Source organism: Pelodiscus sinensis, chromosome 6 (assembly GCF_052426305.1).
Source record: "Pelodiscus sinensis isolate ZL-2025 chromosome 6, ASM5242630v1, whole genome shotgun sequence".
Taxonomy (NCBI): Eukaryota; Metazoa; Chordata; order Testudines; family Trionychidae; genus Pelodiscus; species Pelodiscus sinensis.
Window position 1 is genome coordinate 83,307,864 of NC_143057.1, and position 23,970 is coordinate 83,331,833.

The 23,970-nt window shown below is 45.8% G+C and overlaps 2 protein-coding genes across 4 annotated transcripts in view; one reads left to right on the forward strand and one right to left on the reverse strand.

Annotated features, from left to right (window-relative positions):
• MRPS27 (mitochondrial ribosomal protein S27) overlaps positions 1-17,839 on the reverse strand; it is an 89,605-nt gene extending 71,766 nt beyond the window's left edge. The window contains exons 1-2 of the mRNA XM_006124359.3: positions 17,706-17,839; positions 9,738-9,815 (exon numbers count right to left, since the gene is read on the reverse strand). Of these exons, the coding sequence (XP_006124421.3) occupies positions 9,738-9,815; positions 17,706-17,781 (154 nt within the window). The 5' untranslated portion in view covers positions 17,782-17,839. The remainder of the gene's footprint in view (positions 1-9,737; positions 9,816-17,705) is intronic.
• Positions 17,840-17,977: 138 nt separating this feature from the next.
• Positions 17,978-23,970, forward strand: part of PTCD2 (pentatricopeptide repeat domain 2) — a 37,113-nt gene continuing 31,120 nt past the window's right edge. For 2 of the 3 annotated variants that reach the window (XM_014574172.4, XM_006124298.5), the window contains exons 1-2: positions 17,978-18,111; positions 22,980-23,072. In XM_014574172.4, coding sequence (XP_014429658.2) covers positions 18,000-18,111; positions 22,980-23,072 — 205 coding nt within the window. In that variant the 5' untranslated portion in view covers positions 17,978-17,999. Of the gene's footprint in view, positions 18,112-22,979; positions 23,073-23,144; positions 23,191-23,970 lie in introns of all 3 variants that reach the window. The other variant, XM_075932243.2, reaches the window with a different exon arrangement.

Below are 23,970 nucleotides of genomic sequence, written 5' to 3' on the forward strand. Positions count from 1 at the left end.
AAACAATTGAGATAAACAGGGAGATAGGGACAGGAGATTGCTGTGTGCTTGATGTTGAAATGAAGATACTTGACTAGTCTCACACTAATTATGTGAAGTTTTGCCCCTCTTTTTAATCCTGTTAACTTGGCTTTCTTTTGACTGTATAATCGAGGGGTTTGAACCTTGTATAGGGCTCACATTTTCTGGGTTAATTTGGCAGAGCAGCTTTGCTGAATAAACAGAGCGGTCTGACAAATCTGTGAGTCCTGTCTGACTTTGACAAGTGCTACAGTACTTCAGATATCAGAAGGGTAGCTGTGTTAGTCTGAATCTGCAAAAACAAGAAGTCCTGTGGCACCTTATAGACAAATAGATTTATCGGAGCATAAGCTTTTGTGGGCAAAGACCCACTTCATCAGATGCATGTAGTGGAAATTCCAGAGGCAAGTATAAATACACAGGCATAAGAAAAGAGTTCCAATCAAGACTAAAGTTAGAGATTGTCTTTAACCTTAGTCTTGATTGGAACTCTTTTCTTATGCCTGTGTATTTATACCTGCCTCTGGAATTTCCACTACATGCATCTGACGAAGTGGGTCTTTGCCCAGAAAGTTTATGCTCCAGTTCTTCAAATGTCTCACTGCTCACAACTACTAAATTGCAAATGAGACGCAGCACACATACCTGGCGCTGGCCTCCATGTTACTAGGAGCCATCAGCAAAGAACTAATTTTTATAACAACAAAGGTCTTGAATGAGAATCATTGATGTCTACAATGAGAGCACTGCCATCTATTGTTCTGATAGGACTGTTTAGATTACTAAAATGCCAATTCTTTCGCAAGGAAAAAGAAAACTTATTTTGCTGCCCATTAGTGATGTCAATGTTCCCTCTAATATCTGCCATTCATGCATGGAACAAATTTTGTTATATGCACTGAGGCATGTGTAGATGTGCATCACCAGTAGAAACACATACTGCTAGCTGTCTGCACTCTGCTAATCAATTGGGCAGCATTTTAATCTCTCCTGGGTGGCTGCCCAAACACTCAGTTTACAAAGAATACTGGTCCTGTCTTGACTTCCCATCAATCAGTTAACTTCATCTTTGTTGTTAGAGCACATAATATTCTAGAGAACATAGATCCATCCAGTCCTCCTATTTTCTGAACATCTAATTTTCAGAAGAGAGCCAATTATATTAAACTGATTTTCCCCCATCGGTATGCTATTTGAAAACCATAAGCAATGCATCTCACAATCTCACCTTTTAAAAACCACTGTTCTTTACCTTCTAATCCACATCCAAAACTAACCAATATTCTCCTCTGCATCCTTTCCAATACCTGGCACTCTCAATCCTACCACTCCAAGAACATTAAGTTTAGGCTATTATCATAGAATTGGAAGAGACCTCAGAAGGTCATTGAGTCCAACCCCTTGCCCAAAGCAGGGCCAACCCCAACTAAATCATCCCAGCCAAGGCTTCGTCAAGTTGGGAGTTATAAACCACTAGGGATAGGAGATTCCACCACCTCCCTAGGCAACCTATTCCAGTGCTTCACCACCCTCCTATTAAAGTAGTTTTTCCTAATATCCAACCTAGACCGTCCCCACTGCAACTTGAGACCATTGCTCCTCATTCTGTCATCTGTCACCACTGAGAACAGCCTCTCTCCATCCTCTTTGGAATCCCCCTTCAGGTAGTTAAAGACTGCGATCAAATCCCTCCTCAGTCGTCTCTTCTGTAGACTAAATAAGCCCAAATCCCTCAGCCTCTTCTCATAAGTCATGTGCTCTAGCCCCCTAATAATTTTTGTTGCCCTTCGCTGGACCTTCTCCAATGCGTCCACATCCTTCCTGTAGTGGGGGGTTCAAACCTGGACGCAATACTTCAGGTGTGGCCTCACCCATACCGAATAAAGGGGAATAATCACTTCTTTAGATCTGCTGACAATGCTCCTTCTAATCTAATGCACTCTAATATTCCATTTGCCTTCTTCGCTACCAGAGCACACTGTTGACTCATATCCAGCTTCTCATCCACTGCAATCCTCAGGTCCTTTTCTGTTGAACTGCTATTTAGCCAGTTGGTCCGCAGCCTGTAGCAGTACTTGGGATTCTTCTGTCCCAAGTGCAGGACTCTTCACTTGTCCTTGTTCAACCTCATCGGATTTCTTTTGGCCCAATTCTCCAATTTGTCTAGGTTACTCTGGACCCTATCCCTGCCCTCCAACGTATCTATCTCTTCCCTAGCTTAGCGTCATCTGCAAACTTGCTAAGAGGTGCAATACATCCCCTTATCCAGGTCATTAATAAAGATGTTGAACAAAACCCCTATGGCACTCTGCTTCATACCGAATGCCAACCAGACATTGAGCAATTGATCGCTACCCATTGAGCTCAACAATCTAGCCAGCTTTCTATCCACCATTTATCCAATCCATACTTCCTTAACTTGTTGGCAAGAATACTGTGGGAGAACATATCAAAAGCTTTGCTAAAATCAAGGAATATCACATTCACTACCTTCCTCACATCCACAGAACAAGTTACCTTGTCACAGAAGGGAATCAGATTGTCTAGAACGCAACCATCATTATTTTTACAGAGACAAGATTATAACAATACATTATATGCATACAACCCGTAAATGAACAAGACTGAAACACTACAAAGCCAGAGCAGTGGAATAGAACTTTTGTGTACCAATATTTCTCTCATTTCTTAATATAACATAATAGAGTACAGAACATTTAGTATGCAATATGGCAAAATGCTAAAGTTATTGTTTAAAAAAATTAGTGATTGAAGTTTGTTTCCCAGCTTTGTTTCTCTTCCTTGTGGTGAGGTTGCATCAGCATCTCAATAACATAACATCACTAGCAGTTGCCTCCCCTTGTTGTTCAACATAAGCCAGTGACGCCTCGAGAGCCTTGACCCCTTCACTATGACTAATTCTCTCCGTTTTGTCATTGTCATTTGCAGGGCTTGACAAACGGCGGCGAAAACCGCTCGCTAGCCCCGCACTGCGCATGCGCGCACCACCAGTGAACGGGGCACGCGGCTGAAATCTACTTGCCATGGGCGAGATTCTATAGTTTGTCGAGCCCTGGTCGTTTGTATCTTCATCTTCATTGTCATTGTCATACCGATTCACCAGAGCTATTATGTTGCGGTCAGTCAGTTCTTATTGCTCGTCTTTCTCCATCCATTCCTGTATATCATCATCATTCACCTTCTCACAGCCTGGAATTTGTTATAACAAAGGTAGCAGGTTACCACAATTTTCTTGCACCATTTCTTGTGTTAGAAATGTAGCCGTGTTAGTCTGGGGTAGTTGAAGCAAAATGCAGGACAATGTAGCACTTTAAAGACTAACAAGATGGTTTATTAGATGATGAGCTTTCGTGGGCCAGACCCACTTCCTCAGATCAAATAGTGGAAGAAAGTAGTCACAACCATATATACCAAAGGATACAATTAAAAAAATGAACAAATATGAAAAGGACAAATCACATTGCAGAACAGAAGGGGGATGCGGGGGGGTGGGAAGGGGGAGGAAGGAAGGTAAGTGTCTGTGAATTGCTGATATTAAAGGTAGGGAGAGTGGGATGTTTGTGAGTTAATGGTATTACAGGTGATAATTGGGGAAACTGTCTTGGTAATGGGTGAGAAAGTTCAAAGACTTGTTAAGTCCTTGTTGGCAAGTGTCGAATTTTAACATGAATGACAGTTCAGAGGATTCCCTTTCAAGTGCAGATGTAAAAGGTCTTTGTAGCAGAATGCAGGTGGCTAAGTCATTTAGAGAGTGTCCTTTCTGGTTAAAGTGGCAAGAAACTGTTTTCTCTTTGTGATCTTGTCTGATATCTGTTTTGTGGGCATTAATCCTTTGGCGAAGTGTCTGAGATGTTTGTCCAATGTACATAGCAGACGGACACTTTCGGCACATGATAGCATAGATTATATTTCTGGATGCGCAGGAATATGTGTTCTTGATCTTATAACTCACTTGGTTAGGTCCAATAATGGTATCAGCAGAATGAATATGTGGACAAAGCTGGCAACGGGGTTTGTTGCAAGGGAAGGTACCAGGGTTGGTATTAGTGTGGTATGTCCTGTGGTGGTTGGTAAGAATCATCTTGAGGTTAGGTGGTTGTCTATAGGAGACTATGGGTCTGTCTCCCAGAGCCTCTTTGAGTATGGTATCCTGTTCCAATATAGGCTGTAGTTTATTGATAATGTGTTGGACAGGTTTAAGTTGGGGGTTGTAGGTGATGACAAGTGGTGTTCTATTGTTGGTTTTCTTGGGTCTGTCTTGAAGTAGATGGTTTCTTTGTCCACATATTCATTCTGCTGATACCCCACTGATCAGTTCATCCTCATGAGGATGAGATGGCGCATTATCAATGACAAGGATTGCTTTCCTTGGTAGGTTTACCGAATTCAAAAATTGTTCTACTGAAGGAAGAAATTCATTGAAAAACCAGCCTCGGAAAATTGCTGAATCCATCCATGCATTCCTCTGATTCTTGTACGAAACTGGTAGAGCAGAGGTGCTATGTTTTTGAAAGCTCGTGGGTTTTTTGCCTTTCCAATAAATGTGAGTCTTAGTTTGTGGTTACCAGTAGCGTTAATACAGGCTAGAATCATCACTCTTTCTTTACTTCATTTATGCCCAGGAGCTGAAGCTTCAGCCCGAGAAGCTAGAGTTTTTGAAGGCAGCATTTTATAGTTTAAGCCTATCTTATCACAGTTATATATCTGCTCACATGATAATCCTTCATTTTTGATGAGACAATGAAAATTTGCTTTAAATTTCAGAAACCCTTCCTGATTTGCCTATAATTTTTCGCCACATATACTGAGCTGCCTTAACCTGTATCTTTTTTTTCCAGCAATCAAACCAGCCTATACTAGCCATGAAATCAGGTTCCCCTTCATTAAATTCCTTTTGGAAACTCAGAGCCTGTGATAGGCATGTCCTTATCCCTTTGCTGTGTGAACCATAAGAATGAAACTTCACTCACATTTTCATATTCACATTTTTTCATTGTTTTTCTGTCCTTCAGTCCTGCACCTGAAAGTCGATCAGAGCACCACTTTTCTAACTCACTTCTTTTCCTCTATTCCAGTCACCAACTGTAAGTCGCCCCACACTGAGTTCGGATGCAATTTTTAGCATGGACTCGCCTTTGTCTATTCTCTTTAATGCTTCGAGTTTTTGTTCAATGGAAAGAACCACTTTTTCTCTCACATGCCATGTTCCTCAAACAATAAAATTATATTACACTAAGGGGAAAATGCAATTGGAAAAATGAAACACAATCACAGAACAAACATAAATCAGTGGTGCAAAGGAACAAACGAAGCTACGGCCATGGCGGTATGCGACGCATGGACATATAAATAGCATGTTGAATGGCTATGTCGGATAAACCGGAAGGTCGGATAAGCGAAGGTCGGATAATCCGGACTGCACTCTAGCTCTGTTTAGCTGCTGCTTAGCTAAATGTCCCTCACCCTGCCAGTCAGCTGAGCTCCCTGCCTGTTCAGGAGCTTTGAACCTCTGAGAGGGGCTCAGTAAACATCTGCGCAGCTTACAGGCAACCTGGTGGGTCCTGAGACTACTGGGATGTGCTCTGGGTTTTTGAGTGGACTGGGGACTATGGCATTTGTCTGGAGAGTGCAGGGTTGGGGACTTGAGTCCCGCCCTCCCCTCCCCCCGCTCACCCTCGGAGCAGCCAGACAGCTAACACAGGATAAGGGAACTAAATTGTGTCACTTCCCTCCTTTCTGATTTGGTAGCCGGCCTCTCTGAAATGATTGCCTGAATCTAGCCAGGAGACCGATGGTTCTCAGTGCTGGATGTTTCTAACAGCTTTTTGACTATTCCTCTGGCCTCTGGAAGCTGACGGAAAACTGCCTTTACTTGGCAGGGATCACAGTTTCAGTGGTGGGTTTTGCCTCAAGTCTACAATTATACCCACCCCTGGCTACCAAATCAGCAAGGACTGAAGTGACACAGTTTAGTTCCCAGTAGTCAATGGTTAACCTCCAGGACCCACCAGGTTTACATATGGGCCATGCTGGGGCATTGGCACAGGAAGTTTAATAGAGTTTAAAGAGAAGCTAGATAATTTCATGGAGGTTAGGTCCATAAAAGGCTATTAGCCAGGGGATAAAATGGTGTCCTTGGCCTCTGTCTGTCAGAGGCTGGAGAGGGATGGCAGGAGACAAATCGCTTGATCGTTGTCTTCGGTCCACCCTCTCTGGGGCACCTGGTGCTGGCCACTGTCGGTAGACCGGATACTGGGCTAGATGGACCTTTGGTCTGACCCAGTACGGCCGTTCTTATGAAGTTGAAGGTTCAATGAGACCACATTGCTCCAGCATTTCTATGGCAGTGGAAAGGTCCTGTTCAGCAGCCCAAGGAATAAGATATTGTCTGACCGCAGGAGGGGCTCTCCCCCACCCCCAAGTCTCACTGAGGTCAATGGGTATTCAAAAGCCAGGAGACCCCCACTAACCATACAAGATGTCTGCCGGAAACATCTAGGACTGAACAGTGCGAACGACTGAGTCTAAGGTAGAAGGCTGTGAGGCAAGAATTTGATGCAATAAGTTTCCTAGTATATTAGGATTAGCTGGCATGTTTTATCTTGGCTTAGTAACTTACTTTGTTCTGTCTCTGTTTTCACTTGCAATCACTTAAACCAGGGTGGGCAACCTGTGGCCCAAGGGCCACATATGACCCATTGAAGATCTATGTGTGGCCTGCAAGCAATTTTTCTGTCATTGCCCACATGCCAGGTTGCCAGATTCCACTGGTTTCTGTCCATGTAGTTTTTTTCCTGCCAGTATTACTAAAGTGACACGCACATAAAGCAAGGACATGCGAAGTGGGATGCATGCTGATTGCATACAACATTGACTGTAAGAGCCATGTGCTCCCTCTGCATCTAGTCAATGCACTGCTGCAGTTCAATCAGCACACCCTGCCAATTCTAGTTACGCAAGTACAGTTAACAGAACTAGCCTATCCTGTTAGAAAGGTTAACAGAATTGTATATTTAATGAGTGCTTGTGATAACATCTTAATGAACACCTCTAACTAATATTAATTGATAATGTGCCTGTATAAGATAAGATAGGCATACGTCATCATAGACATTGCTGAGTCATCATGACTGTCAACTGACTGGTGTACATTTCAAATTTCAACTGTAAATGAATATTCATGAGTCTAGTCTGTTGGCTCAATGAATATTCATAAGGAGAACATTATGTCATGAATAAGTAATTAATATGTTTAAGAACCAATTGTTTTAAATTTATGCTAATGCGCATCTTGTACCAACCAATCATTTTAAAATGAAGCCCTCATGCATATGTATGAGACTAGTCTATAAAAGCCTGTGACACACTTGTTGGCATTGTCGCGTCGGGTCGTCGGGATAGGCTTAGGATACACTAGGTTGCATGAGACGTGTGATTGGATGCGTTATTGTCCCCCAATGAGTGATTAGAGTAAATGAGTTAAGTTAAGGAGTAGACCAAGGAGAAGGCTTGTGTCTCTCTCTTTTTAGGTTTAGTTAGTTTAGTGGTAGATAGATCATGACTGTTCGTCAGGTTCGCGTCGGTCCACGCATGTCGCCCATTGTCGAGCTTGTTCGGCGGGTGCGTTGCGATTTACTTAGGGTTTTGTTTTAGAATAGTTTAAGGCACAGTAGTCAGGGTTTTAGCTTCCATCGCCAGTTCCAGCTGCGCCGAAGTGCAGGAAGAGGACGAGGTCTTCACGGAAGGTGAACACTTCGCACCTGATTCCAGCGCTTCGAGAAACTCCTGGCTGTTCCTCTCTGAGGGCCCGGAAGGACCCAAGGATTGAGGTCGCCAGCTTCGGCGCCGACTACCACCAAGGGACTTCTGTTGTTCCTCTCCTGAGGCTTGGAAGAGCCAACGGATTGAGGTCGCCAGCACCACATCAATCGTCCCTAGAGCCAGTGACTCTGGTAAACCCCCTACTGTTTTGTGGGGATTAATCTTTGTTGATTATTTGCGATAAGATAATATAGCCTTGTGGTTTTAAAATCTATCTAAAGTGTTAAGTTTTCATTGACGCGCCTCGTCCAGAGGTAAAGAGCACTCAAACAGTGATAGAAACATATCTGGAGTTGCCCTTGTAATCTTCGTACTTTTTAATTAGCCTAATTGGCATTCTAAATTAATACATTCACATTACCTTGTGTAAGAATCCCAGGAGACCATCTTGGTTACAACAGTCTTATGGTCCACTTAGACGAAAGGCGGCAACTTATGCAGCCCACTTGCTAGCCTAGGTTGTCCATTGCTGACTTAAATCCTACTTTTTATACTTAATAAAACCACTTTTATTTATTATCAAGCCCAGTGTAAATAACTGTTACATGGAGGGAAGGAAGAAGCAACCACTGTGCACCTCTCTTTCATCAATAAAAAGGGCAAATGTATACACTTTCTGTGTGCAAAACTTTTATACAGAGTAAAATGGATTTACTTGGGATTTGGTCCTCTTTCAGGCTGTATTCCAATTCTTTATCTTGGCTGGGATAGACCAGACAGGGTGATGGGGTGCTTCAGAGGGCAGGCTGGAGGGCTCAATGGCATGACCAATACACCAGGTGACAATCCCAAGGGGATTACTGTGATCCAGCCCATCACAATATCCTCTTGCATGGTCAAGAAAACCAACTGGATACTTTAGTACCTTTCCTCCCCCCAACTCAAGCTTCCACAATTGCAAAATCCTCAAAAAAATGACAACTGGCACTAACTGGCAATTCACCTGGATTTATCCATGCATAATCTATGTCAGATTACAGTCTGAGATTCATGATTAGGAAAAACCCTTTGCCCAAAAGAAGCTGAAAGCTGGCCATAAAACTACTATGATAGGCCATGCAGTTCCCAAAAGCCTCCAGGCAGCTCTGAGAGCTCCCCAGAGCATGGTGCTCTGGCGGTGATTTAAAGAGCCCAGGGCTCTGGCCATTGCCGCTGCTGCAGTAGTGGTGATGGCTGCCAGGAGCCCTGGGCAGTTGCCTCCTTGGTCCCCCCTTCAGTGGGTCTATGCTTGATGGGAGGTATAGTCCAGCCAAGGAGCTTGGTCTACAGGAGATAATGCAAGCACCACAATGGATAGTTTTGAGCTGATTCAACATTAAGATAAGAATTTCAATTTTCCTCATAGACAATCAAAACGTTTCAGAAAATATTTTAGCAGACACTGAGATTTTAGACAGTATTTTTGAAAGCGAGAATTATCCTCCAATAGTTTACAAAATGACGTCTTGTACATCTAACATCATCTTTTTTATTGTGAGTAGCACAGAAAGACTGCATTTTAAAGTCTGATATCAGAACCCAGAATGGGCACTTCTTAGATTAAAACAAAAAATTACATTAATAGAATCTGTATATTTTATGAAGAAAGCAACTGATTCACAGAAAAGATATTTTCTCATTTTAAAGAAAGGTATAAAGTCTACTTTTGGGGGGAAATATCTGCATGTTTTTGTTCAGGATAAACAGTATAAACAAAGAAGATATTTTAAATTGCAGGACTGGATTCTGATCCTCTTAGTCAATCTTAGTATTTTAGGAGTAAAATGATACTTAGTGTAAAGAACTACAAAATGTAACCATATTACCTGTTTCATAGTGATTTTAGCATTTTCAGTTAGTCAAGATGAGTAAATGTAAAATAACTCTTTTCTTACCCAAACTGTGCACCTCTTTTTCTCTTTCGTCCCATTTTGAACTGTCCACATAAGCTGCAGAAAGAATAGATCGTCTGCCTAATTGAAAAAAAAATGTGTAAGACAGATCATTTAAACATGTCAGTTTAACTAAATATACATTTTATTACAATATTTTTATAAGGACATAAGCTTTCACAATTGCAAAATCCTCAAAAAAATTACAACTGGCAATTCACCTGGATTTATCCAAGCATAATCTATGTCAGATTACAGTCTGAGATTCATAAATAGGAAAAACTCTTGGCCCAAAAGAAGCTGAAAGCTGGCCATAAAAGGGCATAAGAAAGTACGAATTTGACCCCCAAAACCTCACGGGGTGGAGGGAGGGGAGGAGAAAGGGAGGCTCAACAGTGCCAGAGCACTCCCGCCTGGCCTACCATATCCACCTCCCTTAGCCCCGCAACATGAAATTAACTTCCACAACACTTAACTTAATATCCCTTTGGCAGAAAGCTTTGAAGCATTAAAATATCATTTAGTGTTCACACACTTCTTCTTTTCACTGCTTTGACTCTAATAAAAACTTAAGATCAGGAAACATTCATGAATCAACCCCACATAGCATTATACATGTAGTTTTCTCCATGTACTTGTCAGTTCATGCACAATTGTGATTAGGGCTAAATTAAATGTTTCAACAGAAACTCTTTTTGGGCAAAAAATGCAGATTCAATAACAACTTCATGTCAGTTTACAAACTGATATCAGTTTCCTCAAACTGTTTCAGAAAATAAATGAAATTCAAAACATTTTTATATTTTACAAACAAAATGCTACACATTTTCAGTTTGGAATAAGTTTGGGTTTTGAAACGTCATTTAATTTTATTCAGCAAATTCCACTCCTGAGGGAATTCTGCACCTAAAAAGTCTGCATCAAAAAATTAAAATGTATGTATACAATAATTTAAAATTCTGCAAATTTTGTCAATGAACATGGCTCCATCATGGCAGGGGAGAGCACAGGACTCACACCTCTCCCAGCACAGGGACTCAGCAGTGAAGCTGCACCTGACCTGACACGGTGCAAGGGCTAGGCCTGCCCTAGAAACACCCCAGGGCCCTGCTCCTCTGCTTACCTTACCCATTACAAAGATAGCTTCCCCAATTATCACCCCGGTATCATTATCTCATAGATACTAGCCCTCTCCCCTTAGCCCCCTTCTGTTCTAAATCTGATTTGTCAGTTGTATAATGTGTTCACTTATTTTTCCATTGTATTCCTTTGGTGTATAAAGGCAGTCCCCGAGTTACGCGGATCCGACTTATGTCGGATCCACAGTTACGAACGGGGTTTGCTGCCCGTCTCCCTGGTCTGCTGAGACGGGGAGCAAAGCCTCTGAGGACGCCGGCAGCGGGACAGCCGCGGGACAGCCTGGAGACCAGCAGACCAGGGAGACAGGGAGCAAAGCCGCGGAGGACCCGGGCGGCGGGACCGCGGTGCGTCTCGGTCCGCTGCCCGCGTCTCCCTGGTCTGCTGGGGGGGGGAGGAGGTGTGCAGCTAGTATGCCCCCACAGCCCCCAGCGACCAGGCTTTTCTCCGGACGCCTGTGGTAGAGCAGCTGGGGCGCTGCCGATTGGTCCCGCAGCCCCGCTCTGGGCACTACTGGACCAACCCGGCAGCATCTCAGCTGCTCTGCCCCAGGCGTCCTGATTCAGCCGCTGCTGGTCAGTTTCAGCAGCGGCTGAATCAGGACGCCTGGGGCAGAGCAGCTGGGGTGCTGGTGGGTTGGTCCAGTAGCGCCGCCCAGCTGCTCTGCCCCAGGCATCCCCAAGTCAGCCGCTGCTGAAACTGACCAGCGCTGACTACAGGAAGCCCGAGGCAGAGTTGCTCTGCCCCGGGCTTCCTGGAATCAGCAGCTGATCAGTTTCAGCAGCAGCTGACTTAGGGACGCCTGGGGTTCTTAAGTTGAATCTGTATGTAAGTCGGAACTGGTGTCCAGATTCAGCCTGTTAAAACTGATCAGAGGCTGATTCCAGGAAGCCCGGGGCAGAGCAACTCTGCCTCGGGCTTCCTGTAGTCAGCCGCTGGTCAGTTTCAGCAGCGGCTGAATCTGGACGCCAGTTCCGACTTACATACAGATTCAACTTAAGAATAAACCTACAGTCCCTATCTTGTACGTTAACCGGGGACTGCCTGTATGGTCATGCCAACTCTCTTCCAGAATTTGATCTGAGGAAGTGGGTCCAGCCCATGAAAGCTCACCACCTAATAAACCATCTTGTTAGTCTTTAAAGTGCTGCATAGTCCTTTCTTTTGCTTCTGCCCCAGGCACACCAGATATGGGTGAACAGAGTGAGCCCAGCAGTATCCAAGTGTGAAGGGGCTTAGTGGGGACATCCAGGAGTGGAGTGAGAGGTTTCTCCATGGGGAAGTCTGGGTTGCAGGCAGCTTGATGGGAGATCTTAATGCACAGGGGCTCATTGGGAGGGTCTAGATGCAAGGGCAATGGAACTCTGCAGGGAATTGAGGTGAAGGTGGTTGGGGCTCAGCAGGGGGAATTAGGTGCTGCGGGAATGGAAATTGATGATGTGGGTACCTAGATTCAGCTGGTTGGGGCCCAGTAAAGTGAGGGTCTGGGAGTGAGAGGTCCAGGAGAAGGAGGGTAGGGCTTATCATGGTAAGGCCTGCTTATTGGGGGAGCCCCAAGCTGATGATGAAGGGACACCACAAGCTTGGCTTCTGCTTCACCACGATTCCTCTATCCCCTTTTCTTTCTTATGCTCCACCCCTAACCTTCATTCCAGGGGTGCTGAGTCACTAAACCAAACTGTAAACACTATCTAATGGAAACCACTTCAAGCAGGGGAAGTGGGTGGTAGCACCCCCGCCCCTCAACACACACACTCTAGTTCCAGCACCTATGCCTCACTCTTACATTCCCCTCCCAGAGTTTTTGACCAGAATGCCCAATTGAAAAGGGACCTTAGTATAAGTCTGGTTGGTAGTGCAGCAAAGATAAGGCAGGATCCCTGCCTCCTTGGCTCTAAGCAGCTGCCTTGTCCAGGTCCTATGTGCAGGGGAGGCCAGAGAGGCTACACACATTACCCCTTCCTTGAGAGCCTGCTCTGCAGCTCTGATTAGCCAGGAACTATGGCAATTATGAGTACTGAGAGGTGGTGCCCGTAAGCACAGTCAGTGCACAGTGCACAAAGCATTTGGTCTAGTGCACTTAGAAAGCTGGCAATCCTTTACTTTATTCCCCTCTCTCCTTCACAGAAGCAGACTATGGGAGGGACTTCAAAAAGTCATCAAAGGAGGTTTAGGTTGGACATTAAGAAAAACTTCTTAACAGTCAGGGTGATTAAACTAAACTGGAATAAGTTGCCTAGGGAGGTTGTGGAATCTCCATCTCTGGAGATATTTAAGAGCAGGTTGGATAAATGTCTATCACGGATGGTCTAGACAGTACTGGGTCTTGCCATGAGGGCAGGGGACTGGACTCGATGACCTCTCAAGGTCCCTTCCAGTCCTACTATTCTATTCCATGATTCTATTCTTCTATCTAGTTAAGTCCCCTGTACTCATGGCACAACTAACTATATTATCTAGACCATTCCTCACTGCTCCACTCTTTGCTCCACCCCACTCCCTGCTTCCCCACCCCCCTCGCAGGCACTCACTGTGGCTTTAGGACACAGGAGGAAGCATTCATCTGTACAGTCAGCAGAGCCAAGATGGATATGCATCCTCTTTCAACTAGGCAGCTCAATGCTCGCAGAAAGGGGAAGAGGGGAGTGGCACATAAGTCCATGTGCCTCCTCTCCTCTTTCCCCCCACATCTCTAATCTCTGTTTGGAGGCCAATTTCCCAACACTGTACACATGGTCACCACACCCCACACCTCTTTTCCTGCCATATGGGTAGGGTTGCGAGGTGTCCAGTTTTCATCCGGACAGTCCGCTATTTGCAGGCTCTGTCTGGTAAAAAAAATAGGAAATACCGGACATGTGCAATGTCCAGTATTTCCTATTTCCCTGGGACGGAAGCCTGGCAGGGACTATTTTCCCCTGCCGCATCTGGCGGGGCCGGGGGAGTGAGGAGCGTAGCAGAGTCTAGCGAAGGGGGGGGGGAGGAGAGGGTACTTGCCAGGCGTCACGCTAGAAGGGTGCTAGGCTGGGGTGGGAGCGGAGCTCATGCTGCTCTGGCCCACGTGACCATCAGAGACTGGGAGCTGGCCACGTGATGCCTCCCTCTCTCTACAATGTGAGCCGAGGCAGCCAGGCCGGGCAGCAGGAGCAGCCACTTTAAAAGTCAGATTATTCCTCCATGCCTGGCTCTGCTGCGGGGAGGGGGGAGATTTGATTGGAGCAGGGGCTCCCAACGCTGGAGATGCCTGCCTCAAGGGGAGGGGGGAGTGCACTGGGATGGGGGGACACTAGGAGGACGTGGCTCTGAGTCAGGGGTGAGTGCATTGGGATGGGGGCAACACTGTGGGAGGCCTGGGTCTGAGGCAGGGGTGAGTTCATTGGGATGGGCGACACTGTGGGAGGCCTGGGTCTGAGGCAGGGGTGAGTACATTGGGATGGAGAGACTGGGGGACCTGGTTCAGGGGGAGGGGTGGGTGCATTGGTGGTTAGTGTGTGGTCCCAAACTGGAGGGAGTGGTGCAACTTTTGCTTAACAACTTTGGCTCCCCCCCCCCTTTTTTTTTTTGATTAACTTTGGTCTTCCCCATTTCTCCCCCCCCCCCCCCCCCGACAGATTTTTCTCCCGGTTGTTTGGTATTTTTGTTAAATCATCTGTCAACCCTACATATGGCTTTCTTCATTATTCTGACGTTTTCTACAGGAAAACACAAATATTCGGGAGCGGGAGGGCATGTTTTCTACAGGTGTGCAGTCCCACAGTTACCTCAGTAGTTAATTCAAAAACATCTATGTTCAAAATTGAAAGCAAAAGTTTAGCATCAAGCAAAGCATTGCATTCGACCCCAAATGATTTTTTATATTTTTCTATTTGCCCTCAAAGTTTCAAAAATTCATTTTAGGTTCAACTCAAAGGGTGGGGTTTTTTTGGGGGGGGGGGGGGTTCAAATAAAATGGTTATTCTCCAAGCTCTATTTGAGAGACAGCAGCCCTGTGAAACATGAGCAACACTTCATATCTTCTGATAGACAAAGGCAAATGCTGAATCCCTGAATCCTTTCCACTGAGAAAAGGAATACATGAGAGGTGTAAGGGGCAGCATGTCATATGTTGCTAAAAGGGAAAGAGATACAGCTATAGATGTAAAATGCCATGAAAGGCTTGGAGGAAATAAAGCATTTATGCCTGCAGATTTTACAGCTCCAGGATAACAGAAGGCAGGGTGCTAATTGATGTTAGCCTGAAAAGCAGCTGACTGGGTAGATGATGGTATAGGGTTGATAAAGGGAATAAGGGTACGTATAGACTAAAAATAGTTTACTTGGCATAGTCAAAGAAGTGGGGATTTAAATAATCCCCGCTTCATTAAAATAAAAATGGCCACCGCACTGTGCTAATGATCAGCTGATTCAGCACAGCGCGGCAGTCTAGATGCAGCGCGGTCGACAAGGGAAGCCTTTGTCGACCGCTCCAGTATGCCTCGTGAAGTATACCAGTAGGCAGTGTTCCCTGTAAGATGAGCGCTTGGGCAGCAATCCAGGAGAGATTCAAATGCCACCCAGCTGATTAGCAGAGCAGCCACAGCCAGCAAAATGTTTCTGTTAGCAGTACATATATGCACATGCCTTGATACACATAACAAAATGTATTCTACACGTGGATGAAAAACAGAGGGAACTTAAAAACAACAAGTGATCCTACAGCACTTTAGAGACTAACAAAAATGTAGATATCATCATGAGTTTTAGTAGGCACAATCCACTTCTTCAGATCAATGGAGCAAGGGGTCCAAAGGTACTCAGTCATATGGGTGTGTAGAATAGTGATAGAAATGTAACCGAGTTAGTCTGGTGTAGTTGAATCAAAAAACAGGACTATGTAGCACTTTAAAGACTAACAAGATGGTTTATTAGGTGATGAGCTTTCGTGGGCCAGACCCACTTCCTCAGATCAAATACAGGCAGTCCCCGGGTTACGTACAAGATAGGGACTATAGGTTTGTTCTTAAGTTGAATTTGTATGTAAGTCGGAACTGGCTCCAGATTCAGCCGCTGCTGAAACTGATCAGCGGCTGACTACAGGAAGCCCTAGGCAGAGTTGCTCTGCCCCCGGCTTCCTGGAATCAGCCGCTGATCAGTTTCAACAGCGGCTGAATCTGGACTCCTGGGACAGAACAGCTGGGGCACTGCCGGGTAGGTCCCCGCAGAACCAACCCAGCAGCACCCCAGCTGCTCTACCCCAGGTGTCCCGCAACAAAAGCCTGGTCTGCTGGGGGGGGGGGCGCGCACTAGCTGCGCCCCCTCCCCCCCCAGCAGACCAGGGAGACCCGAGCAAAAGCCGCACAGGCGGCGGGGTCCCCCACCTCTGCGGCTTTGCTCCTGTCTCCCTGCTGTGCTGGGGGGGAGTCCCCCCCAGCACAGCAGGAAGACCCGACCAAAGCCGCACAGGCGGCAGGACCCCGCTGCCCGTGCGGCTTTGCTCCTTTGCCCCGGAGCAAAGCCGCACAGGCGGCGGGGTCCCCTGCCTGTGTGGCTCTGCTCCTGTCTCCCTGCTGTGCTGAGACAGGAGCAAAGCCGCACAGGCGGGGGACCCCGCCGCCTGTGCGGCTTTGCTCGGGTCTCCCTGCTGTGCTGGGGAGTCCCCCCCAGCACACCAGGGAGACCTGGAGCAGCTTTTCTCGCCCCAGAGGACGCAGTGGCAGGACCACTGCGCTCTGGGCGGTCCTGCCGCCTGCGAGCTCCGGGGTGAGAAAAGCCCCGTTCGTAAGTGCGGATCCGACATAAGTCGGATCCGCGTAAGTTGGGGACTGCCTGTAGTGGAAGAAAATTGTCACAACCATATATACCAAAGGATACAATTTAAAAAAATGAACACATATGAAAAGGACAAATCAAATTTCAGAATTTGAAATTCTGTTCTGAAATGTGTTTGTCCTTTTCATATGTGTTCATTTTTTTAAAAATATTATTCTTTGGTATATTTGGTTGTGACAATTTTCTTCCACTATTTGATCTGAGGAAGTGGGTCTGGCCCACGAAAGCTCATCACCTAATAAACCATCTTGTTAGTCTTTAAAGTGCTACATAGTCCTGTTTTTTGATATGGGTGTGTGTGTGTGTTTGTGTGTAAGATTAATCCAGTGGTTCTCAAAGCATGTTCCACAGGCTCAGGGCTCAGGCTCCCTGCCACAAAGGGGAAGAGTTTCTGGTGCTCCAGTCCTGCCCTCCCACCAGAGAGGTTGGAGCATCAGCACCAGCTTTCCACTGGGAGGGGGTAAGGGGCTAATGGGCCAGAACCGACTTACAGGGAAAAGAAACAGCACCAAATGCTCCCGTTTTCCCTACTTCCACTGGGGGAACAGTGCTACAGAAAACCACTTGTGTGCAGGCTTTCCCCGCTGCCCCCACTGGCCAGAATCAAGGTCACTGGGAGCAGTACCTAGGAGCGGTGGGAGGCATAGAGCCAGGTAAGTGCCTCCCACCCCTCTCATGCCCAGATCCCGCACCACTCCCCTCCCTTCCCCTCCCAGACCTTCCACTCCTGCACCTATTCTACCACAATGGGTGGTTGGCTGGGGGTCTGCAGAAAGGTCTGCACTGAGCGGGTTGGGCTGTGGCCCGAAAATTTGAGACGCCCTGTATTAGCCCCATTTTGTACGTCGCCTCAGCCAGGAGCAGACCCCAATTCTCCTGCTCTAGCCTATGGGCCTGGGCACACCATTGCCGCACCCCGTCCGTGGGGCAGCTCCTAGCCCGGGCCCCGCGGGAATCGATCGCGCCAAGCGCTGCCCAGGCAGCTGGAGCCCGCGTGCTGCGTGGGCCACGCGCTCCATCACCCACCTGCTGCGGCGCGAGACACACTCACAACCCCAGCCCGGCTCCAGAGCACGGCTCGCCGGAGCACGGGGGCCGCCATCTCGGTCTGTACCAACACTTGAGGTGAAGGGGAGGAGAAGAAAACAACCGCAGGGACAAGGATCCCCTGAACTAGTTATTTAGCTGTTGGAGCCTTGCGCCCCTCCTACCCCCGGAAGAGCACCGGTTGTGGACGGGGAGAGAGAATGCGGTGAAGCGTATTTACGGGTGGCCTCTCCCCCCCGCTTCTGCGCGCCGGTGGTACGTCCCGAGGACAGAATGGCTGCCGCGGTAGCCGGCCTTTCCAATCGAATCCTGCGGGAGGCGATCAAACGTTCCATGCTGCGCGCAGCCGCCGCGGCGCCCGGCTGCTGGAGCTGCCCGCACGGAGGTACTCGCGGTGGTTGGCCCGGGGCGGCCCGGTTGGGGAGTTCTGTGTATAGGCTGGTCTGGGCCCCAGAGCCAGCTGCGCACTCTAATGTCGGTGCTGCGGCCCATGCGGACTACGTTTCCCAGCATGCACTGCAGCGCCTTGGCGTTAGTGGACTCGGATAAGAGGCGCTGTTGCTTCTGGGCTGTGTAGTCCCTGCAAGCTCCCTCCATCCCTGCTAGGCTGGCATGGAGCAGCCCCTCGGCATGCCAGCGGGGAGCATTGCAGGCGTGTGCGCCCTTGTGTTTGGGGTTAGGCTCGTTTATGACCCCGTTGAAGAAAGTTGTTGATGGCGGCGACCTCTTATAATTTGACTAAAACGTGGGTGCCAGGGTAGGGCTGAGGATGAGAGCATTGGGCTAATGCAGGAGGGGTGTACCTCGAACAGCTGGTCAGCCATGCAGCAGGGGTGCTTAGGCAGGCTTCCTGCCTCTCCTGGCACTGCACATCATGCTGTGCCCCAGAAGCAGCCAGCAACGGGTTCTAGCCAGTGGGGGTGCAGAGGAAGTACTCAGGGCAGGAGTAGTACACAAAGCGCTGTGTGCTCTTATGCTCCTTGCCCTCACCTAGGACCCAGGCCTGTTGCTAGCCCCTTGTGGAGTGCATTGCAGTCTGTGGTGCCAGGACAGGAAGGAAACCTGCCTTAGCAGCCCCACTGATCAACCTACAGCAACAAGACCCAGTGCCTGACATCCTGCGACACAGTACTGGGTTGCAACCTGTAATTTGAAAACCACTGGGCTAGAGAGCCGCTTGTGTTTGCAGCTATCAGCTGTCCATTTCTGGTGTTGCTGTTCCTCTCTATGCCATCCACTCCTATCCTTTAGCAGCTTCTAGTAAATGAGTTTGTTTACATAGAATAAACATTTTTTTTCATGTTTAGAAAATATTGTGAAAATGTTTAAAAACCCCATTCAGTTGCAGCAGGTAAAATAATTTTTATCTGGGAAAAGAGGCGGTTTGGAGTAGATCTTCCAATGAGACAAATAGTAGCTATATATTTTAGTGCAGCATTAATAATGCATGTATCAGTCCCCCCCCAACAATTTCTCTGCTTATGATTTTTATGCTTTTCCCTGGAATTTTGTTTTCTTTTATCTTTCAGATCATAGTCTTTTGGGGGCAGGGATTTGAGGGCATTTGAGATTTAGCAGGATCAAGCCCCAAAATAGAAGTGTCTGAGTTGTAATCACAGTTCTGACATTAGACTTTATAGCTGCAGTGGTGGGATATACTAGTAGCTTCTTAGTAATATTCACTGATTTGGGATGGAAACGGTATATGTATAATTAACACAATGAAGGAATATAAGACATTGTTTCATGTGAAGAATCTAAACCAGAAGTGTTCTCCCAACTCCATAATTAGTTTTTTCAGAGCTTTACTGCGTATGTTTCATGGTGATTGTTCCAGTTCTATTGTTTCCCACTACGCATTACACAGTGGTGACTTCCATGGCCTCTGTCCACATTGTCCTCCAAATGTTTCTAATTACCTAATAAAGAACTATATTTCACTCTTTGAAAATCTGTGTAAGGGGTTCAAAACTACATACATTTGCATTTAATGCTCTTTACTTCACTTTTTACTGGGTATTATGGTTAGGTTTCTATATTTGTCTGTTTCTGCTGTGTCTGCCACCACGCTATCTGGGTGCCATATATGAAGTAGACTTCTTGACTCTTCTTGTGTTGGATGCTTGCCATGTAAAACTTGACATTAAGAAGTGACCTTCCAGAGTTCTGGAATCCTGGAGTACCAGAAGGGTTATTTTTGTAAGGGTTTCTGGCTCTGGGAGCATAATCCTCTATTTTCAAATTATCTAGAACCTTGTATCTTTCCTTTGCAATCAATGTGCATGTCAACTTGCCCTCCACAACTTGTTTTTTCCCAAGAAAGTGACATAGCAAAGAAAACCTCTTGTTAGCTTTTATACTGTAGAGTTTGTACTAGGTGACTTGTACATCCTGATGAAATGTGAAAACTAAGCTAGTCAAAAAATATATTATTTGTATTATAGTTGTACTAAGAAACTCATCAGGGACTGGGATCCCAACTAAGGATGTTAAATTTAGATTAATCAACTAATCGAATAGTCAATATAATTTGCATCGACTATTTGATTAGTTGATAAGGGCACCTCTACCTTTGAAATATAGCCCTACCAGCTCTTCCTACATTTCCTATGCGGAAGTGCCACTGGGAGCGCAGGGCCAGCGGGGGACTCAAAATAGTCCCCTGCTAACCCTGCACTCCCTGCTTTTGAAATGTACAAGGGCCACAGGAGCCACAGGGAGTGTGGGGCCAGTGGGGACTGTTTGAGGCAACAAGGGGAGGAGGAAGTGACCAGTCGCTTACATCCCTAATCCCAACCCTATCATGCAAGGCACTGTCCAAACATGGAACAAAAAAGACAGTTCCCCCATCCCCAAAAGAGCTTAAGGCTGAGTGTAAAGCAAGAGAGAACAGGTGAAAGAGGAAAGCAGAGAGATGGGGGAGTAAAAATGGTATTTTGGAGTTGAATGCCTTTTATCTCTCCCTGTTATGTTCATATTAAACTTGTACAATTTATTAGTCAAAAGATGGCTTTTCTAAATGCAAGGGCTACACTCAGCCATGGATCTGACAATCTCCATGTGGTTTTTTTTTCTGCCTTTGAACAGAGAAATAAAGTTTAATATGCAGCCCTGGGACACCATTATCTCTTAGCTGACTGCACTCCATGCTTTGGACAGCTGTGGCAGTGCTTTTTTTGTGACAGTACTGCCCCAGTACTCAGTACCGGCACCTCCAGATGCAGTACCAGCACCTCCAGTCAGAGCTCAACAATTTTTCCCCTGGAGTACCAGCACCTTCCCGCCCCCCCCCCCCCGTCCCCCCCCACACACACACAAAAAGCACTGGCTGTGGATATTAACAACGCTTATTGTGGCGCAGTTTCACACCTTCAGCAATGTTGTTAGTGAAAATCCAATAAATAAAATCTTAGGTTATCTTTAATCTCCAAATCAGAGGATCGCTTAAAAAATAAATTACTAAAATGATGATCTCTTGATGAAATGTTAGAAATGACACATTTTTGGTAGAGGAGAGAGGAATGATTTTCAGGATTCTAGCTCAGTAGGTAATAGGAGAATTGTGTCATTTATAGGGATGTTAGATAACGTGTAACTGAATAATTGTGTAACTGCACAAAATATTATCCAATACACAACTATTTGATAGTCCCCAGAGTCGGGGCTGGCAGCCAGCACACTCCTGGCCCCAGTCCTGGGGGGGGGGGGCCCTGCCACCTGCCCCCTGCACTGTTGCCTCTGTATCGGTGGCGGCACTCGGGAACCGGTCCACGAGAGAAGCTGATTTTAAAAACGGCTCCTCATGCAGACTGGCTCCTGCTCTGCCACCCGGCACTGCTGTCTCTGATACAGAGGCAGCAAGCAGTGTGGGGAGGCAGCAGCAATGGGGGAGCTCCCTGCATGTAGGCAGCCACCTGATGAAGTGGGTCTTTGCTCACGAAAGCTTATGCTCCAATAAATCTGTTAGCCTGTAAGGTGCCACGGGACTTCTCATTGTTTATGCAGATTCAGACTAACACGGCTACCCCTCTGACGATTGTGGAAAAGTAAACGATTACAATAACCCTGTCAAAATTGTTTTGTTGCAGATAGGTTCTGTTACTGATCAGATGTCGGTGATAGTAAAGATTTTGCAAACAGAACTTAGCCGATAATTAGCAGAAAAAGATGAGATGCAAAACACAATAAAAGATTTCAACATCAGGTGTTCTGACATTGTAAACTCTTTGAGGCAAGAACTATGTGGTCTTTAAGGATGTATAACTTTGTTTAAAAATGTAACAGTTAAAAGTCCTAGTAGTTACAGTGCTGCAGGCTCTGCAATATAAAACTTAAGTAAGCTCTCTGCTGGCTCCACTCCTGGGGAGGAACTTTTGCTGCAGCAGCAAAGCTGCCTCCCCAGGAGCCAGCATATAATCAGGGAGAGAGAAGGCAGGGCCAGCCCTCACCCCCCCCCCCCTCCAGTAGAAAGGGGAAGGAGGTGTTCTGCAGCCCCTTCCTGTTAACCATTTACATCCCCAGTCATCTTATGTACTTCTATACAGCCTAGCACATAAGAGCTCCAAACTTGCTTGGTGCTGTTGTGATGCATATAATACATGCCTATCTTTTATATTTTTCCCTTTTGTGAATTTCTTTGAGTATTTCCTGGCTTACATGAGATCCCAGAATGCATCGTTCTATGATAGCCAAAATATCAGTCTCCTCACAGCCACTATTTGTGCTATCATAGAATGCTGTATTGTGGGATCTCTTGGGAAAGCCAGAAAGGACCACTGCCACAAGGATTTTACATTCTGTTCTGAATGCTCTCACAGCCTAGTTAGTGGGGGAACACACATCTTAATTTAATTTTTTCTTTTGCAGTTTATTTTATTTATGTATGAGACAAGACTATTATACTGCTCATTCCTCCTTATCAGTATTTACCCTGTAAAGCTACAGGAGTAAATACTTGTTTTTGTCATAAAGTGTCATAACTCACAGTTGAGAAAGAAGGTGCCAGGTGTAGTGTCACATTCTGTCCATGATGCACATTAAGAGCCTGGCTTTTAAAGGCACTGAACTCCCACAGCTTCCATTGACTAAGCTGCAGGTGCCTAGCACTTCTGAAAACCAGGCCCTAAAACTTCTTCTTGTCCTGCATTACATGGTAAATGATGGCAGTAGTTCCCTAACTGCAAATTTCAGTGTTGTCAAACAGTAAATCTAATATTATGTTGACTCTTCCCCTTCCTTCTGTCCCATTTTTAGCAAAGCGATATCTGTTAACAGATGATGTTATACGATTGCAAGAATTTCAGCAGAAGAAGGTGGCGACTGAACATAAAATTTATGGTGATAAAGGTATCTGTATTTATTTTATTGAGCAATATCATCAATATTATAATTTGTGCTTAATATTTCTGTTTGTTCCAGTCAAGACTACCAAACCACAGTGCAACTTGGGAACTCTTTAGAACAGGTAACTGTTTTCTTCTACAGAGAAACAGTACAATATTTAGTAAATGCTTAGGTATCCAGAAGATGTTTATGCCAATAATTCTGTCTTAATCCACTTTGTAAATTAGCAGTTGTGTGCTATTTGGCTATTTCTGTTTTCCCAGCCTCTCATCTTGCATTTCCTCTGATTCCAGTGACACCTGTAAACTAGAAATATGGAAGATAAGTTTGGGTTCTCCAAAAGAATTGAGGAGTACGGTCTTATTCTGCTATAGTTAATGGACAGAGTCTCAGTAGGAAAATCTATAGAGGTTCCTTCTCCCTTTCTTTAATGAAAAATAAATCTGCCCTGAGATGTTCATAAAGGTTATGCAAGAAACTGCATGATTATCCACAGATTTAGTTTCTGTCAATAATAACCTTTTTAATTCCACAAATGCTGAGATTATCTCAAAGAAGAAAATTAGGTGTTTTGGACTAGGAGATGATCTGTAAAAGTGAAGATGCAGAACCCAATCTTAAATAACCTCTTCTTTGTGTGTGGGAAGGAGGGCAGGATGCGAGCTGAGAATTATTTCCTGAGATAAAAGATAAAGACTGTTAAAAATTGTCAGCATGTCATATGCAAAATAGAATAAGAGTGAGAGGCTCCTAAGTTAAAATTGAGGTATATGGCATCTAATAGTGCCACATTAGCACCTTGGGAGAGTAAAAAAACAATGCAGGTGGTACATAATCAGCTGTTGACAATTTGACTTACCCTAAAAATAATGCCTATCTCTTTCAAATGTTCAAGTTTTCA